The sequence below is a fragment of the Tachysurus fulvidraco genome, chromosome 1, assembly GCF_022655615.1.
Source record: "Tachysurus fulvidraco isolate hzauxx_2018 chromosome 1, HZAU_PFXX_2.0, whole genome shotgun sequence".
Lineage (NCBI taxonomy): Eukaryota > Metazoa > Chordata > Actinopteri > Siluriformes > Bagridae > Tachysurus > Tachysurus fulvidraco.
In genome coordinates this window covers 7,190,193-7,210,064 of record NC_062518.1, presented here as the reverse complement: position 1 = coordinate 7,210,064, position 19,872 = coordinate 7,190,193, and the positions used below count along the sequence as shown (strand labels likewise).

Here is a 19,872-nt window from a genome sequence, read left to right as displayed (position 1 = left end):
TATTTTTCAGAAACACCTCCTCCAGGTTACCTGAGTGAGGATGGGGAGACCAGCGACTATTCCCTGAACCCTAGCATGGACACAGGTAAGTCATCATAATCGACACATCAGAGACGAGTCTGAATGCCAGACACATATCTCTAGTAAAATCACACATGTAGCATTTCACCCTGTCTCATAAATTAGGTCATATTTTAGAGCTCAGAGTATGAGAATCATTGTGATTCGACATGCTTGTCAGTGCAATCCATCATACTTAGTCAGTTCATTGGAATCTCTTCATCTCTAACCAGTTGTTTTCTTTTTCTTTTTTTGTAGGATCTCCAAGCCTTTCACCAAATTCTTTATCTCCACCACCGAGCACCTTAGGTAGGACTTTTTATACTGGAGTGTTTATACTGTAGTGTATGTACATATTTGTATGTGTCAGTGTTTATATACTCGTGTTATGAATTCTTCACTCTGATCACTGTCCCATGAGGAAGCCACGGCTGAATGAACCTTTTGTCTTCCCTCTGGTCTGATCTCTGTAAGAGCACTTGGACAAACATAACACACACACTTCACATGCATGACAGCATCCTGTTGCTTATTATCTGAAGTGAAGATCCTGCGGCTTGTCTTCCTCCTTGCTGCTGGAATAATAAATAGCATACTTCCATATGCTACACATAGGGGTTTTGTTCATCTAGCCCATTTCCTGAAGCCCTTTTTTTCTTTAATTTCTTTCTTTATTTTTTCCTTTTTTAAAGCAGTTACAGGAATTGTGGTGTGTTTATGAAGCTGGCGGTGTAAGGCAATAATTTTCTTCCCAAGTAATGGTGGTGTTTCCATTGCCCCATTTCTGGGAATCTACCATCGCTTTTAGCATCGCGGTGTCTCTGAGCTCCACCTATTTCTTTCTGCAAGCTATTTTGTCTTCTTGATATGTTTGACTTTTGATTCTTCTCTCCGTCAGACCTGCAACCTGTGACGTACTGTGAGCCAGCGTTCTGGTGCTCCATATCCTACTATGAGCTGAACCAGCGGGTGGGGGAAATCTTCCACGCATCCCAGCCTTCTCTCACAGTAGACGGGTTTACTGATCCATCCAACTCGGAGCGTTTCTGCCTGGGCCTGCTATCCAATATAAACCGCAATGCTGCCGTGGAGCTTACACGCAGACACATTGGTAAACACTGGCTTCCATACTTTAGTCAAGAAAGAGAAAAATGAGAAATGGTTAAGATATTAAACATAAAACTTACAAGTTTTACCTTCTCTTGACAGGAAACATCTAAACAACATTTACCCCAGGCTGTGATCAGTTTAGACATATTGTCTAGAAAAAGCAGTGCCTGAAGCACTTTTTGTGGTTTATTTGATGAGCATGTTCTAACTATATAAGTACTGCTCCTGCTGTGTAATGCCTGGTATCTGATTTAGCTAGAAAATATATATTTTTACTTTTACTCTTCCCACTGAGACTGGGTCTGTGCAATATAAGTGATAAAAAGCGTTCATCTTTACTCACCACATTTTTGGACTACAGTACTCCACTTCCCGATCCAGATCCAAATCCAAATCCAGTTGTGGAAATTAATTCTGACTGATTTATTTTTTCTTTTCCCCCTAAGTTTATGTACAAAATGTGACGTTAAAATGCACAATCACTCTCAGACATACAGTATCTGAGTCTATGTAAATGTTAGTAATCTTTTTTATATATTAGTAAAATATATTGAAATACTGTATTAGAATATATCAGAAAAATGTGTGTGTGTGTGTGTGTGTGTGTGTGTGTGTGTGTGTGTGTGTGTGTGTGTGTGTGTACAGGCCGGGGAGTGCGTTTATACTACATAGGAGGTGAGGTGTTTGCTGAATGTCTCAGTGACAGCGCTATCTTTGTTCAGAGTCCCAACTGCAACCAGCGCTATGGCTGGCACCCTGCCACCGTCTGCAAGATCCCACCAGGTCAGACACCTGTGCTTTTGGATTATCGTGTGCTTTTGGATTATCAACCATATTCTTCAGATATTACATATTACATAACTAATCCGAGTTTGAAAAAATCGGGGGCCATTCTCTTTTATGGTTACATCGGTCTAGTTGTTCCTCATCCCCTGTTCTTCATCATTAGTTGGATAAAAATGTAAACTGTATGGACAGTTAAATCAATATGAATTTATTCTTGGCCTGAGATCACAACTGTGTGTTCTTTTTGTTTCCCATTCTTTAGGGATGGGCAGTTTGACAAAAATATATATCAAAGTTTATTTGACGATGAATAAATTTTAAATTTTGAATTTAATTTGTGCTGAAATAAATAACAGCTATCTTCAGGGATTGTTTATGTTATTAAATATTTGTCCGGGAAGATGAGATAAAGTGAAACAAATAGTAAAATTATCCAATCTGCTACAGCTGGTAAGTATTAGGGCCGCAGAATAATATCATCGTAATATCAGCATCGTGATAAATTAACTCGTAATACATTTTTACATGCTATAATGGATATCTTGATATCTTTTTATTAAATGTAATCAGTTTTTGTTATAATTAAAAACTGAATGGAAGCAGCTTAGTCTTTTTAATGTGAATTTTTTTTATAGATAAAATGTTATAAACATGAGAAACATTTAAAAATAAATTTCTTTACTGATGCTTTAAAAAATTACAGTTTTTTAATGTAACCCCGGCAGTCTCTGGGCAACCCTGTACTGTATATACAACCCTGTACATGTCAGACATGTATCACAGAAGTCACTTCAAGAAGCTAATCAGTATACTGACATTATTCAAATCTCAAAAAAAATACTGAATTATGACACATGCATCATAATATATCTAGGTATTGATATGTATCTGTAATTTATTGTGTGTCTTTCATCAGGCTGTAATCTGAAGATCTTCAATAATCAAGAGTTTGCTGCTCTTTTGGCCCAATCTGTGAACCAAGGCTTTGAGGCTGTGTATCAGCTGACCCGCATGTGCACCATCCGCATGAGTTTTGTTAAGGGCTGGGGAGCTGAGTACAGGTGAGTCTAAGCTGCCTTACCTGAGCCACCTACTTCTTCATCAACACTGTGCTATAATAAGAGACACCATTATGACCAAAGTCTGGTTAATGTTTAGTCAGAAGTGCTAAAAGCTGTCTGTCTGTCTGTCTGTCTGTCTGTCTGTCTGTCTGTCTGTCTGTCTGTCCTTCTGTCTGAGTTGTTTGTTTTTTCATGGTGTGGTTTTGGAGTTCACTAACCTGAATCAACACAGGATGAACACTAAAAACCTCCAGATAAGTATATCAGCCATGTAAACTGTTAGGTCTGTGCTAGCAAGTCACACAGCTCTGAAAACACACACTGCGCCGAGAAGTGTCAGAGTTTCCTGGTATCTCTCTCTCTCTCTCTCTCTCTCTCTCTCTCTCTCTCTCTCTCTCTCTCACACACACACACACACACACAATATCTCTCTCTCTCTCTCTCTCTCTCTCTCTCTCTCTCTCTCTCTCTCTCTCTCTCTCTCTCTCTCTCTCTCTCTCTCACTTTCTACTCTGTCTTTGTGTCTCACTTTTTCTCGTGACTAATCTTTTGTTGGAACGAGAGAAACCAAGACCATAATTGAAACCATTTGAGGATTTCCACTGGGAAATTCACCATAAAGACATATGAGAGGCAAAAAAGAGAAAGGAAGAAAGAGTAAAAATAGAGAAAGTCTGTTTCTAAAACAGCTTTCTGTATTTAAGTAGACATTTCCCCTCACTTTCTTTCTCTCTACTTTTCTCTCACTCACTGACACATACGTTTTCTGAACAAACACATTCTTACAGGTAGAGTGCTTGAAAACTGAAAAACATTATTGACTCTGGGAAAGAAAAATAGATATAAAATATGATGGACCTGAGCTGCTGCGTCCTAGAACGTCTGCAATAGTAATTACGGGAAAACAGAAAATCTGCTTCTCTTTTCCATTCCCAGCTGAGCTGTTGAGCTGGAATTGGTAGGAGCTGCCAAACGCACACCCAGCTCAGATATGTCCAGGATCCTTGTGCCCGACTAAATACTCCACAGAAAGAGGTACCTCAGCCCTTGTCTTTGAGTTGGAGTGAGTCCATGGCAGAGATCAATAGTAGCAAAGTAGCTACCTCAAATTCGAGAACAAACACAGACCATAACAGACAGATGTATCTGATCAGACCCTGTGTTAGCTAGCATTAACTGGCTAAACTCTGTGCTGCATTTAGTATCTCAAAGGCATCAGTGAACAGACGCCTACAGTGCTGTGAGATCTCAGTAAAGCACAGCTGATCTGGCTCCTATTTAGCCATAGCAAAAATACACACTCTCGTTAAAAGAGTAGAGGTTTGTTCATATAAATATGTAACTGACAATCACAATAATGTTTTTAATTCCCGTAACACTGTGGTGATGGCAGCAGATAATTATATTTTTCATTTTGAGTCACGTCCCAGTCCCTATACTACTTTATGAAAGAGGTTTGGAACAGCATAAAAACACTCATCAGGAAATCCAGTCTGTTTGAGCTCTTGTACGTGGAAAGGGTAAGTCTGCAGAGAGGGTGAAAATCCTAAATTTTACATACCTTTAAGAGCAACTTAAAGGAACACATTATAAACTGATTCAAGGCTAATTAGAACCTGGTAGCAGCTCTTAGCTTTGCCTTGCACAACTTATTTATTTCCCTTTGCATCGGTGTGATCTGAAAAACGAGGCAAGGCACCAAATACAAACATGTGTTTAGCTTTAGGGTCATTTGAAGAATCCAGCAATCAGAATTGGGGAAAAATGCGATCTCTGTGACTTTGACTTTTGAGTAGTTCAGAAACTGCAGTTTTCTTGAGATTTTCAGAAAAAAAAGTCCAGTGTTATGTGAAAATAATTCAAAGCTTTTGCATTAATTTTTGAATTAAAAAAGTAAATGAATGAGCAGGTGCATGGTGTTGCTGTTAAGTTGTCCTTCTATGAAAATGCCATCCTTCCTACCCAGAGAGCAGGCTGTGAAACTGTCAGTCGCTGGAACTCAAATCTAAAGCTTTTAATTTTAAAAGAATAAGTATGTGAAATATGATTCATGACTTGTTTATGTTGGAATACTTAAACAGATCTTCACCCTTACCACATATTAAACTGAATTCCACATACAGCACTGTGCCTGCAGCAGTACTTTTGCTGGCATGTTCCTCTCCATTAGTGCAGTCAGTGAGTCATTTATTCTGCTCAAAGGTTGAATCGAATAATTCAAAGCAGTACAAACCTTAAACTGAAGTTGTGGCAATAAATCCCTTCAAATCACAGCCTCGTCTCATCTGTCACTCCCGTTCTTAATTAATCTTTCATCGTGTTTTCCCTTTTCATCCGCTTACTGTCCCTACTCCACCCTGCACTTCCTCTCCTTCGCTTTGATCTTCACTGAATTTTCAATAGTGGTGGAGGAGCTGGCAGAATGTCAAAGCTGAGAGTCATTCAGCGACATGAAGGAGTTAAAGTGTGCTGTAGAGAATAGCGGCCTGCGTCTGAAGAGAGACACTTGGAAGAAAAGAGTGAGGGAGCTGCCCTTTGTTTCAACATTTCCTGAAGTGTCAAAGCAGCTATTAAACTCAATTAGGAACACAGAGCGGAAACCGCAATTAGACAGATTTGGACTTTGTGTGTGTTTGTGTGTGGGTTGTGAGAGCGTGAGCCAATGATTATGTGAGAGGAAGAGAGTGAACCAGACAGAGAAAATGTAACTTTGAGGAGAAGAGCAGAATAAGAATGTAGTAAGGTGAGGCATAGAGTCAAGGTCTCTGACCCACAGAAGAGAGAGAGAGAGAGAGAGAGAGAGAGAGAGAGAGAGAGAGAGAGAGAGAGAGAGAGAGTGTGTGTGTCTGTGTGTCTGTGTGTCTGTGTAATGGAGAGAAAGACACTGGGCCGTTGTGTAATCAGAGTGGAATTTAGGAGAGTGTGTTTGGCAATGATGGTGGTCCCTGTGAGAGACTGGAGTCGTGTAGAGCAGCGTTTACACACCGACTGAGCTCAAATCCAGACACACTAGAGTCGCTGCAGCCATTCAGCTGTGTGTCATGACCTGCTGATTTATTACCAAAATAAATCATCAGAGATTAGTAGCTGTAATTAGTAAAAGATGCAACATGACGGGATGTTGTGAAGCGTTATCATTACCACCCTGAAGATGAATTTCATATAACTCATATAACTCTTTTACTCTTCTTGTACCACTGCAGATTATTTTTTATTTATTAAATTACGGCATGTCGTACGTTTTAACCGTATATAGTTATGTTTAATGTTGTTGAAGGTCAGTGAAGGTTGGCTCCTGTTATCACTTATATTACTGCAGCTATAAACAGTTGTTTCCTCACCTACATCTTGGACGAATGCAGTTTGTAATCCTATGAATAAAAATGTAAAAGAACAGCTCTACCTCTGACTGTTAAAGCGCCGACACTAGAGGCTCCCTCCAAAAAGTCATCTTTACACATTTATTTATAATCATTCATTCATTCATTTTCTACCGCTTATCCGAACTACTCGGGTCACGGGGAGCCTGTGCCTATCTCAGGCGTCATCGGGCATCAAGGCAGGATACACCCTGGACGGAGTGCCAACCCATCACAGGGCACACACACACTCTCATTCACTCACGCAATCACACACTACGGACAATTTTCCAGAGATGCCAATCAACCTACCATGCATGTCTTTGGACCGGGGGAGGAAACCGGAGTACCCGGAGGAAACCCCCGAGGCACTGGGAGAAACATGCAAACTTCCACACACACAAGGTGGAGGTGGGAATCGAACCCCCAACCCTAGAGGTGTGAGGCAAACGTGCTAACCACTAAGCCACCGTGCCCCCTTATTTATAATCAAACATTTATTATTTGTTTATTATCAGGCTTAGGTTATGTGGCATGTCAACCACATACACTGTGTAGGCTATAGAATAATAACCTGTTAATTTGAGCGTATTATTTTAAACCTGTTGTAGCCAGCACTACTGTCAGAGCTGCTCTTAAACAAAATGAAACACTATTTCTTCTCACCTCTCTCTCTCTCTCTCTCTCTCTCTCCCTCCCTCCCTCTTTGTCTCGCTCTCTCTCTGCCCCTCACTCTGCTTTGTAGGCGGCAGACGGTCACCAGCACCCCCTGCTGGATAGAGCTGCACCTGAACGGACCCCTGCAGTGGCTGGATAAGGTTCTCACCCAGATGGGCTCTCCCTCCATCCGCTGCTCCAGCGAGTCCTAGGAAAATCCTCTTATTAACGCTGCAGGATGTAACCAAACCAAAACCTGATACATATTCCTATAGGAACTGAGATCTTTAAAGCCATGAGTCAATAGGAAACTAGAGCTTTACAAAACCCACCCACTTTCAGTAGCACTTTCACACACGTTCATCTCAGAGAGGAAGCGTGTATTAAACAATACAAATTCTGCTTTGTCCATATCGTTTATCGCTGACGTCCCGTTTAGCTTCTTGGATTTTAGTGAACTGAATTCGTTTGGTTGATCATGTGTACTGTAGATTTCCCATTGTTGTTTTTGAGTGTACAGTGAAATATTAATGGATTTTTATACATTTTAGTTAAAGTTGTACTTGTCTATATTTTGGTTAAATTACTTTGAACAAAGTAACAGAAGAAAACTCATTATGTAGTATATTCTAGATGTTAATGTGAGATCATGAGCTCTTTAAGAACTGTCAGAGGCTTCGTTTTGTCAGCTGCATGCTTGCCATTTGATTTCATCTTTACTGGGTTTTTTTTTTTTCCAAGAAGTGGAACTGAGCACATTCACCAAGTCATTTAAAAAAGGAACCCTCACCATCTATAGCCATAATTCCTCAGTGCCTTGCGATGCAAAAGTGAAACGAACATTAATTGTTAAAGGCATTTTTTCAACCTAATGTCTGTTCACCACATCTGAAGCGTAGGTGTGGTTACTAAAGATGAGAATTTCAGCACGTCTCACTGAAGCGAGTAAAAAAACGAAACCCTGTTTACTCAAAACTCACCTTTGATGCAGGTCCAACGACAGGTGTTGTGGTAAGTAAACGGTTGTGCGTGGTGGAACAGTTGCACAATCTCCTCACTCAAAAGGCAGATAGTGTTTAAGTTATTAGACTCCTGACATGTATTGCTTGTATGCGAATGTATTGTTTGTCTCATCCCAAGATCTACATTCTTAGCATGGAACAAGTTGTTATACTGTATTACTGTTGTGCATTGCAAGGTATTATAGAATTTTGTGTAAAAGTTTAATATAGCTAAATATTTAAAAAAGGTTATTAATCTGGAAACACCCATCATGGCCATGGAAAATAGCCAAAAAAAAAGGGAAAATAGCATCAAAATTGTTTTAATGCTTGTAACATGATTTGACATCTTTACTCATCATTGACATCGAAATTATAATATTTTAATCAGAGCACAATATTATATTGGACGGGAAGTCAGTCTTAACTTTTTAAAGCATCGCAAGCATCCGTGATTTCTTCACACAATCAGTTCACACTCTGGTTAGACGTTCGATAGCTACAGAACATGCTGTAGTAAATAAGACAAGAATAGTCGACTGGGTCTGTAACCAGATATCGGCTGTCAAAACACAGATGAAGTGACGCTCTGTGACGTGGACTTTGCAAACATTTGCTTGTGGTTGAGGTGAATGTAAAAGAGAAGGAGAATCACGTATTAAAGATAAATAGAATATTTCATATTAAGGGTTTTCCCAAGGTTATTAGACCTTTATAAGGGATTTTTTTTCACATTACAGAGGAATGTCTGGAAGTTTATTGTGGAAATCTCACATACGCCTCACCTAAAGTTGATAAAGATGCGGTTTTGAAAGTTTCCCTTAAGCATTATTGGAACACTGTACAGCCATTTAGGCTCGGCATCGCTATAAGAATTCACACCGCAACATATTTTTTGCGGCATTAAGCAAACAGAATGATGGTGGGTGGAGGGGGAAGGGTGTCACTGTAGATTACTGACGGATGAAAGGTTGTTATTACTCCTGTGGTACAGCCTCACATCAGTGTTTTTAATCTGTCTACATGGAGCCATGCCAAGTCTCGCACAGTGCATGTGTGTGTTCTCTTAAGATGTGCTTATGGGAGCTGTTTAATCTGTGTGCCAGCTGTCTCTGCTGTGTGTCTGTATGTGTCTGGCCAGGCTCCTGGTGAGTTCAGATATCCCCGTCTGTAAGGAACAGTTGACACTCAGCCCTCCTTCCTGTGTGTGATAGGTGTGTGTAACCGATATCCGTGCTTAAGCTCTGAGATTGTGCGAGTCTGTTCTATATTTGCAGCAGGAATTCAGAGCAAGTCCCAGGGAGTTTTGTAGACAACAAATAAAACTGTAGTTCCATTGACTAGGTTAAAAATCATCTCAGATGTCATTTGACAGCTTGGTATAGAAGCTCACATTGCTTCTCTTTCAACATAGATTGAATTTGATTTCACTTCTTTTGTCACTTGTACAGAAAGACAAATCACCTCCTTATTATTCAGATTTGAGCTATAGGTTCTCGTTGCTTTGTACATGCATGATAAATAGAGTTGATTCCTCTCAAACTCACCTCAGTATATAGTTATTTGCCCTACAAGGTGCTGTTATATATTACTCCATAAGCTTAATTATAATTTACACATTTGGAAGTGTTTTAACAGTAGCTGTGTCAGTCTTTGACAGTATTTATTCTACCACACCAGTAGTTACGGTAAGCCTATGAAACTACAGCAACAAACTCTAAACTATTACAGACTGCGCCAATGCTGTTGTGTCGGTTTAGAGACAGGACAAATTCCAAACACCGACGATCGCATATACACATTTTTTTATTTTGTGAAGTGCATTTTAACACACACACACACACACACACACACACACACACACACACACACACACACACTCCCCGTAACAACATTTTGAAAAATAATTTCTATATTAAAAGATTTTTACACATTCAATATGAAACAAAATGAATGAAAGTGTATCTGTTGGTATATGTTTGTATATACTCAGGTACATTTATTTATATTCTGAAAGTTATTTCAACCAAACAAAGTTAAAAGTGTGTGGCTTTGGTAAAGATCTGTCACAAAAGCAGCAGTTCAAGCTTTCAGTTATGTACAAGCATGCATGTATAGGTACTGTATACTCACACTCCTCCTGAAACAGCTTCGTTTAGAGATTGCCTTTGTATGAATTTTCTACTCTTGGCACTAATCGGTTCATGATTCCCGAATAGTTTGTAAGTACTGTATTCAGTAGCCTTGTAGATTAAAGCATGCATGTTTTCAGAGTTTGATAAAATTTCTTGCCAAGTACTATTTTGATAACAGTTTCTTCAGGGTGGGGAGAGTTAAAAAATGCTGCCAGATTTATTTTTGGACAGCCATGTATTTTTATACTATCGACAGAACAAGGGAGAGGGCAGTAAAAAGGAAACATTTGTGAGAATGCGTATAGTGGTTTTGCTTTGTTTTTTTCTTTTAAGCAAAGGCTGTAAAATCTAGACAAATTTCGAGATTTCAAGAGATGATTCAGATATTAGAGCAAAGTCTGTGCACAAATTATACAAATCTCTTATGTGAAGACCATAGTTTAAATTTAAAGCTCAAATGCATTGTAGAGCATTGTGATAATGATGATGGGTAGAGGGAGTGTGTTTAAAATGAAAGGTTGTTATTACTCTTGTAGTACACCTAGGCATTTGTGTGTTTATTTATCACATGGGCCCATGCCATGTGTCCCACATACCGTGTGAGATCTTTAGTAAATAATATTTCAAAATGATTGTTATTGGAGAAATTTGCATTGCTGAATTTTCCCATTGGGATGAATAAAGTATCATTCTAATCTAATCTAATCTAATCTAATTGCAGGATTTTTGAGTTTTATTTTGGAAACATCTTTAACAATCAACTTCCCAGCAACATATATAGAAAGTAAACTTTACATGTTTGATTTTTATTCCATGCTTTAGACATTCATGCTATATTAAATAATAGTATGTATTGTTATGATAAACAGTAATCATTTGTGATTATTTATAGCAATTCTATCCTGCTATTTGTATTCAAGGAGAATGGATTAACAATCCTAGTAAACAACAATGAAAGATTTTTCATCCTTGAGAAAAGTTTAGCCATTTTATTTGAAGTTTATCAGCAAATTGTTGATTTAACTTTAAGTAGTGTGCATTATTGTGCTTGTAATATGTTGATTGTTTTAATGGTCTCATTCTGTGACATTGTGCTTAGCTGTGCTTATGCTTTAAATGTCTTTCTTTTTCTATAAAGATATATATATATATATATATAGATATATATAAGTGCGAAAATAAATGTCATTGTATTTGTTATTAATGTACTTTTAATAAAAAAGATATATCTCAAATTGCGAGATTGTTATTCGGGTTCTTCATTGACTAGCTAGATCTGAAGAGACATATGAGAAAGCTTTTGTCTCAAGACAGACAGCAGTCTTATTCTTTTAAGATCAAAGTCTGACACCCGTGATGTTTTTAACCCCTTGAATACGTCAAAAAAGGTCGCTATGTGGAAACTTAATCTTCTGCCATGAGTAATTATGGTTGATGTTGCTGAGGTTTGGATACACAGCGAATATATACACACACCAGACACTTTGTTAGGTACACCTGTACATCTGCACGTTCATGCGATTATCCAAGCAGCCAATCATGTAGCAGTAATGTAACACATGAGATCATCCAGATACAGGCCAAGAATACAAAGCAAACGTCAACGACAAACTGCACAGTTTCAGTGACCTTGTGCCCAATGGAGCTTCATATTCTTGGCTGACCGAAACGGTGGAACCCGGTCTGCTATTGTCGACCATCCACCTTAAGTTTCAGCATGTTTCATGTCTTCATGTCATTCTGTAATGCTTTCTTGCTCGTATTTGTGAAAACACGTATCATTTAAACCTGTCTGGCTTTTCTCCACTGACATGGCTCTCATAAATTTGAACTGTACCGTTATCAAATAAAAAGAGACAGGGCTAGGTGGGAACTCCGGAGAAATCCAAAGCTGAGAATATCAGATTTATGTAGCACATGATTCATCAGGGTTCACTGTGACTCTGAACTTGAATATCTAATGGTTGAATTCCAGGCAGTTACACATGACAACATTAAGCTTGGTGTGTTCAGGTGTCTGGCTCCCCTGCTGTGTGTCTGTATTGCTTGGTTACGTGTAAGAAAACCCCACAGCTACGGCCCCATACCAGACTGTATAGACACTGCTTTCTTTTAAAAAATGACAGGAGTCTTTGTTCAGGAAACCCTTGGGGCAGGGTGAGCCGAACCTGCTAATCTATTGCTCTCACACACTCCAGTGATATAATAATGGCACACAGGTTGAGCGTTCACTCTCTCCTCATCGCTACAGACGTGTACTTAGATGATTCATGTCATGCTTTAATCGGCCACTTATGTGACTACATCTCAACTTGTTTATTCAAATGGATAAATCGTCCCTTCATGAGACATATCTTCAAATTCACTAATCTGTCTGCACTGAAGCATTACACAATGAATATAGGATCTGGGTTGATTTTGTCAGATAGCATTTATACCCTAAAGCTGGAAAAGACAAGATTCATGATAAAACTTTCCCAGGATAGGCACAGGCAGCAATTCAGCTTCCTGTAAGGTTAAAGGTCAAGCCAGTATAGTGTTCAGAAGTGTATTACATTTAATTAGAGGCAAGACTTTGTAATCTAAAATGCCTCCAACGATTTGTTTAGTTCGTCTAGTCAATTTGTCAAAATAGTCAAATTTTACTATGATTCGTCATGTTTTAATTACAGATATTAACGGTGACACTAAAAATGTGCTGATATATTAGAGGGTTTTTAAATGACAAGACTTTTTCTTTTTTCCTAATAACTTTTTATTATTTATCTTTTAATACAAAGGTTTAATTACTTAAATTAATTAAGACTAGTTAAGAATTCATTATGTAAATCTGAGACTGATCCTCTATTGTGGTTTAGATGTGTCTAAACAGTCGGTTCCCAAGCTACATATCTATTTCTGAAAAACTGTCTACCCTAAATTGTTCATTTTAAAAAAAAATTCAAACAGTAATCTTTTCTGAACAATCTTTTAATTTTTAACTAACAACGTATTAACTCAAATAGCATAAAATCATTTTAACCGCTACTTACACTGGTAAAGAATGATGTAAAAAAATGATGTAGTAAAGATTGATAAAAGTTTTATCATTTTGTTAATGGCAGAAAGATGGTGGACTCGAGCACCTGGATTGAACTGGTTGTAATGGAAATTACTTCATACAGAAAGCTTGATAAATGATTTAGTCAATAGCCAAAGGTCAAATACTGTACATCCTTGCTATCATAAAGGAGACTGATCCCAATCTTCAGCAAGAGACAGGTACAGACATGAATTTTAGCTGCTACAAGGTTGGTACTGAAATCTCAATTACAATTCTCAGCCCTGCAATCTCCGTATCCAAGAGATGCAAAGAATGTGTTCAATCTTTTGTTTGGGGAAACAGATTGTTTACTAAATCTCTGAATTACTTTCTTTTTGCTCTTGGTGACCTCTGTTGGCCAAAGCAGGTCCTAACAGCCTGCTGTTAAAACAGTTACAGAGAGTCTCAGATTTCGGATTCCAAAAGGCAAAAGCCCAGACAGGTTGAGATATACGTCTGACATATGAGATACGTCAGACATATGTCTGACACACAGGGGTAGTAGGGGACTGTTGAGTCATTCACACATAAGTTGATGGTTTAAAGCTCTTTGATGGCTGCTGTTCAACAGAACCTACAGTAGTTTTCCTCATGCTGAGCTACAGTGTGGGCCACTATTAATGAGTTATTTTGCACTCATGTATTGTATTACTGTAGCTAGACATTGATGAGCAAGTTAAAGGAATGTTCTTGTCATGTCCAGAACTGTAAGTCTCTGATCTCAGTTACTCCACAAGTCCATAGTCACCTTTTACAGACATGAGTTTTACAATAATCTAATTCTATATAATACCGTACAAGTATTTTGAAGATATTAAGAATAAATACTGAATATAAATTAAGAATATCTATCCTCAGGATTGCTGTCTTTTGCCTGTATTGTCTCAGGGAGTGACAATTTTACTTATGATGTCTCCTATTCAGGTCTATCCATCTTTTAAAAATTGGCCATACACACTTCGTTAACTGACTGTCCAACTGTCCTGAGATGATGATCAGGATGAACAGATGACGCAAACCGCAAACCCTCCCAAACTGCTGATAGTAACATAAAGGTCAACCGTACACAGTGATGACAGCCACTGCCTTTGTTGGTAAACAAATTAATCTTCCCAAAGGTCACCATTTGTCCTGCTGTGCCTCCTTCTCCTTCCTAACTCCATTCAGGAGGAAAATCTGTCAGCAACCTAGATCTCGCCAGTGGACTGCAGTTTTGCAGAGATATCAGCATTCTGCAGCACTAACACACACCTGATGGCGGCGTCGCGCACTGCTGCGCCACAGCTGTCTTGGGACAGAAGACGCTACCGGCTCGTGCATGCCAATCGGAATGGTGCTCGATTCTCCAACTGGCGCTCGCTGGACACCTGCCCACCGGTGAATGCTGCTGGCCAACACTCCATGCCTTAGGCCTTAGGCCTTCTGTTCACAATAGAGAAATAAGCTTCTGTCTTCTCTCCTGTGTAAAAAAGTAAAAATATCTCCATCCACCTGCTCAGTTCCACAGTGAAATGTAGAGCCTAGGTCTCCAGGGAAACGTTAAACTTCCAGGAAACTTACAGGAATCTACACTCTGTGTTAAACATAACACAGGAACAAAAAAAGGAAATGTTGTTTTACCTTCTTCAGCACAGAGGTGCACCAAAATTGCCGCCTCATTACTGAAGGGTTCCTATTTTAATCATGTGCTCCGTTTACTGTCTCTGCATGTCCTATTTATGTTCACTTTGGGTTTGCTCCAGGTTCTCAAGGTGTCTTCCCACTTCAGCAAAACACAGAGATATGTGTCTTTGTGGTGCCTTGCACTGGTCCCACCCAGGGATAGACACTGCATCCACCATGCTCCTGACCAGCATTAAGTTCCTAACGTTACAGTATTTTATCTTTTTCCATTTTTTTTTTTTTAACCGGCACAAAAAGTCATCAGTAACCTGGTTTAAGTTTCCCAATTTCCTGTACCTGTAAACTATGGTGTGTAAACTACTGCTTCTGATCCTTCAGAGCATTTCTCTCCTCTGAACAAAAATCTTGAGAATCCAATTTTGACTCCAGCAGCTGCCAGAGCTCTGATTAATGGCTGCCCATCTCCTTGCCTGCTGAAAGGCAGCCATTTTGAACGGCAGAGAAATCTAAGCAGTGACCCACAGCTAATAACCTTCCACTTGAGCAGGCTATCGAGCGAAAAGCACCACTGTTTATTGTGCTGTTTGATAGTGGTGTGGGTTATGAGTGAATAGTTCAGAGGGTTAATAATCTTTATAAGGCTTTACTAATCCTGTGTGCGGTAGGGGAAAACGGTGACCCGGATGATCTTCTGGGATCCTTTGGGTTGATTGTAACCGATGAAAAGTGTGGGAGATGCCTGTAGAATTGTTTCAAATTTAAAGGTTAATCCTACTGCGAAGTCAGTGATACAGGGTTAGCATGTACAGTAACAAATGACAAAATGCTAATGCAGAATGAGTTTTTTTCATCTGTTGCCACTTACTCTTAAAATCATAAACACCACAAAGAGTACACCTCTGACAGATAGATACGTTCATTCAAATCTTAAAAAAAGAAAGGAACGTTTTTAAGTGGTTTCCACATCTGACATTATCAGAAAAATAACTTATTTGTTTGTGACATTCATGACGCTGTCATATCGAACACTCAAACACTTTAGTAGAAAATGTTTTAGTAGAGAAGTGGTATGAAATATCCAAGATGCAGCTTGTTCAGCAGTGTTTAAAGCCTGTGGTGTACCAGCATGGCATCAGGAGTAACGGCACAGACACTGGCAGCTCTGAGGTTCTGGTTCTGTTTCTACTGTCATGTTGTATCTCTATCTGTTCTGACCAGCTGTTTTGTGTAGCTGTGAATGCTGTGTGTCTGTTAATCACTGTTGGTATAGTCAGCAGATATTGCACGCAAAAAAATATTTTTTATTAAAAAGTCTTTTTTGTTGTTGTTGTTTTTTTTGCAAAGTTACATTATTAGATTTTGCAGTGAAGATCATGGACACCACAGATACATTCAGGTTAGCCCATGACAGCTAGCAGACTTAGTAGTGTAAATTAAAATAATAATAATAATAATAAGAAGAAGAAGAACGGGGGGCATATACATTACAACACAGTGGAATTCTTTTCTTCACATACCCCAACTGAGGAGGTTGGGGTCAGAGTGCAGGGGCAGCTATGATACAGCCCCCCTGGAGCAGGGAGGGTTGAGGGCCTTGCTCAAGGGCCCAGCAGTGGCAGTTGAGCCACCACTGCCCCCACTGTGGTGTATAGGTTTGTATACATGCAGTACTGTGCAAAAGTTTTAGGCAGGTGTGAAAAAATGCTGTAAACAAAGAATGCTTTCAAAAATGGGTGTTAAACTTTTATTTTCATGAATGAACAACGTGCAGTGAATGAACAAAAGAGAAATCTAAAGCAAATCAATATTTGGTGTGACCAGCCTTTGCCTTCAAAACAGCAGCAATTCTTCTAGGCACACTTGCACACAGTTTTTGAAGGAACTCGGCTGGTAGGTTGTTCCATCTTCTGTGGATGTAGGCTTTCTCACATCCTTCTGTCTCTGCATGTAATCCCAGACACACTCGATGATGTTGAGATCAGGGCTCTGTGGGGGCCTTGCCATCACTTCATGCTGGTTTGAAGGCAAAAAAAACCCACACCAAATATTGATTTGATTTAGATTTTTCTTTTGTCTGCTCACTTTGCATTTTCTAAATTGACAGAAATAAACACTCATTATTTATATTTCTGAAATCATTCTTTGTTTACAGCATTTTTCACACCTGCCTAAAACTTTTGCACAGTACTGTATATATGTTTTTATTTGTATGTTTCTTTTAAATACTGCCATATAAGCTCATATTCGCCAGCTGGCTTACAATATTTTATTTGCATTCTAGTTTCTTTCTTTTAACATCTGCTTTTAATTTACATTTTCAAAAGAAAAGTTAAATGTTGTGACGATTAAACATGGATGTTAAAAAATAGTTAGCTAGCATTGGTGAGACGTTAACTGATGATTGCATCTTTGCATTGGTTAGCAGTATATAAATATATATAAATAGGTAACATTTATCCAAAATTATCTCAGAATTTTAAGACTATGGACCAACTTATAAAGCTCATAAATCCTATAAAGTTAGCTCATGACATTGTCTTTGTTATGGTTAGTAGTAAAGAATATTCATAATTATCATGTAAAAATTATCGCTACAATCCTGTCATGTTAACTAGCTAGCTAGTGTTTGCACTGAAGGTTGAACAACAACATAAAATCCCATAAAATCCTGCCAGGTTAAGTCAGAACAGGTCGCTAGTTAGGGTTAGCAGTAAATAATATCAGCATTCATAACTATTTGTTAAAATCCCTATTGTTTTGAACTTGTCCTTAAATAATGACTTAAAAAGATGGATTTCCACTTGGCCTTATAGTGCCAATTTCAACAATTACACCAGAGAAGTGTTTCAATGCTATGAATAGTAAAAGCTCTTGAATGTAGCTCTTGAGTTTGTCTTGGCAGGCAGATGTCTGAAGCAGAGCAGAAACACATGGAGAAGAGTTGAACTGGCACTGCCAGCATGTTTAGACGAGCACCAGCAGCAGGCACAGTGGCACTACTGGCGTCAGCGTCTGCAGAACAGTACTGTAGCACGGCAGAGGTGGTCACAGCCCGCCGGCTTCCAACGTTTCACACCCTCTCTTTCTCTGTCGCTCTTCGTCTGTCTGTTTTCACCAGGGAAAAAAGTTTCTACACTTTAATAACTCTTTAATCACTTTGTGTTCTGATTTCTGGATGAAAGTGGGTGCATGTACAGAAAAAGGTTGGAAAATTCTCATAGCTGTCCTGCGTTCCATCTGCCCTGAACGGACTCACACAGAAACAGACGAAACTAATTTATTTTGCTGAGCAAATCTGTAGACAAGACTCCCTCATTAACATTTCACTGACAAAACAGTGTACAATTGCTTTGTACAATAATTTGAAAGGATCTCCCCAAGCCCAGGCTCTTACTATCAGTAACCAGCTTTAACCCTAACCCTAACCCATATACAAATTTGTGGTTTTAGCACAACCACATGCACGTTATTGAGAGGCAGGAGGAAAACCAGAGAGCCTGAAGCAAACCAAACAGAGAGAAAATGTGACATTTCAAATGTGCTCGTCATGAATGATTGAGATGTTCATTCATCTCTCTGGAAAACCTGAAGAACATGACCACATGGAGAACATGTTGAAACTCCACACTGATAGTAACCTGAGCTCAGGACCTTAAAGCTGTGAAACACCAGTGCTGCCACTTGCACCACCTTGCCCTGACCCATTTTTTCTCAAAACACTAAGAATATAATATGGTACCTAAACTGTAGGAATTGATATTGTGATAATAAAAATGCACCATTTTGGAAAGACTATTAAAAATGGTTGTCAAAGCATTAGCAAGGGGCCTTAAAATGACAAATATTGTATTTCCCAGTTATAAAGTTAATGGTGTTAAATTTGTCCTCTTTTCAAATTTTTATATGCTGGAGGGAAGATATTCAGAAGTTTTCTTGCTTCCACTTCATAGTTTCAGACTGGCATTGCAAAAAATACCAAGTTAATTTAGAGATGATGAGATAAGATGTTTTTCTTAATTTTCTTCACATTATAAATAGAAAGATATTGTGTTTCATAAATTGTGAGACTCAATGCAAAACTTAATTGTGGCTTATTCTGAACAGAAACCAAAACTTCATGATTTACCGTAGTGATTCAACATTATTAACATTTTCAAGACACTCTCAAGTAGCATGCTTTTTAATGGTTTCTATTTAAATTCATATTGAATTTTAACTTCAATTCTTTTTCTGTAACATTGATGTAATATAGATGTTTCAGTGCAGATGTGAGTGTGCTTCTCATAGAGATGTTCATTTATGGTTAATTAAATCTGGAAAAAAAAAATCTAGTAGTCACACCATCTTGAGAACTAATTGAATTGAAAAGAGGAAATTATCTGAAAAGCTCGTAGCTGATTTGATTAATATAATTTTGGGTGTTGAACCAACGGTGAGAGAGACAGGACATTGATTCACATTTCGATTTGCTTGTATGCACGCGTGGGTGATGTCTTTATAAGTGTATCCACCCATCTGTCAATGATCCATGTTTGCATACATCTCTGGCAGCTGGGAACCAACTAGAAACACTTCAGGTCTTCCAGGAGGGCCATTACCCAACACCCATTATTAGAACTCTCTCTCTCTCTCTCTCTCTCTCTCTCTCTCTCTCTCTCTCTCTCTCTCTCTCTCTCTCTCTCTCTCTCTCTCATTCATTCTATGTCTCTCTTCATTACACACACACATATCACAGCCTGGAGACGGCCTGCTCGTCTTATTCAAATTGGTCTCGGCAGGAAAATGCGTTCATGATGATGGTGATAATAGCATAGGAAAAAAGAGCGGGCCTTCAGCTTCAAACACCATTTAATTTGGAGATTAAGCAAATAAAAAGCCATTATGGCCAGCCTCACTGCCGTAGTGGGCCGCTGTTACAAGCCAGCATCTACTCTCATTTAACGGAAATGAGCTATAAAAGATCAGTATTGGCTATGCTGGTGTTTTAAAGTGTGCATA

At 38.8% G+C, this 19,872-nt stretch overlaps 1 protein-coding gene across 2 annotated transcripts in view; it reads left to right on the top strand.

Moving 5' to 3' along the window:
* Window positions 1–11,407, top strand: part of smad3a (SMAD family member 3a) — a 35,806-nt gene extending 24,399 nt beyond the window's left edge. For both annotated transcript variants that reach the window (XM_047817459.1, XM_047817449.1), the window contains 6 exons: window positions 11–85; window positions 319–369; window positions 959–1,171; window positions 1,816–1,953; window positions 2,873–3,017; window positions 7,122–11,407. In XM_047817459.1, the coding sequence (XP_047673415.1) occupies window positions 11–85; window positions 319–369; window positions 959–1,171; window positions 1,816–1,953; window positions 2,873–3,017; window positions 7,122–7,245 (746 nt within the window). In that variant the 3' untranslated portion in view covers window positions 7,246–11,407. The remainder of the gene's footprint in view (window positions 1–10; window positions 86–318; window positions 370–958; window positions 1,172–1,815; window positions 1,954–2,872; window positions 3,018–7,121) is intronic.
* Window positions 11,408–19,872: the final 8,465 nt, after the last annotated feature.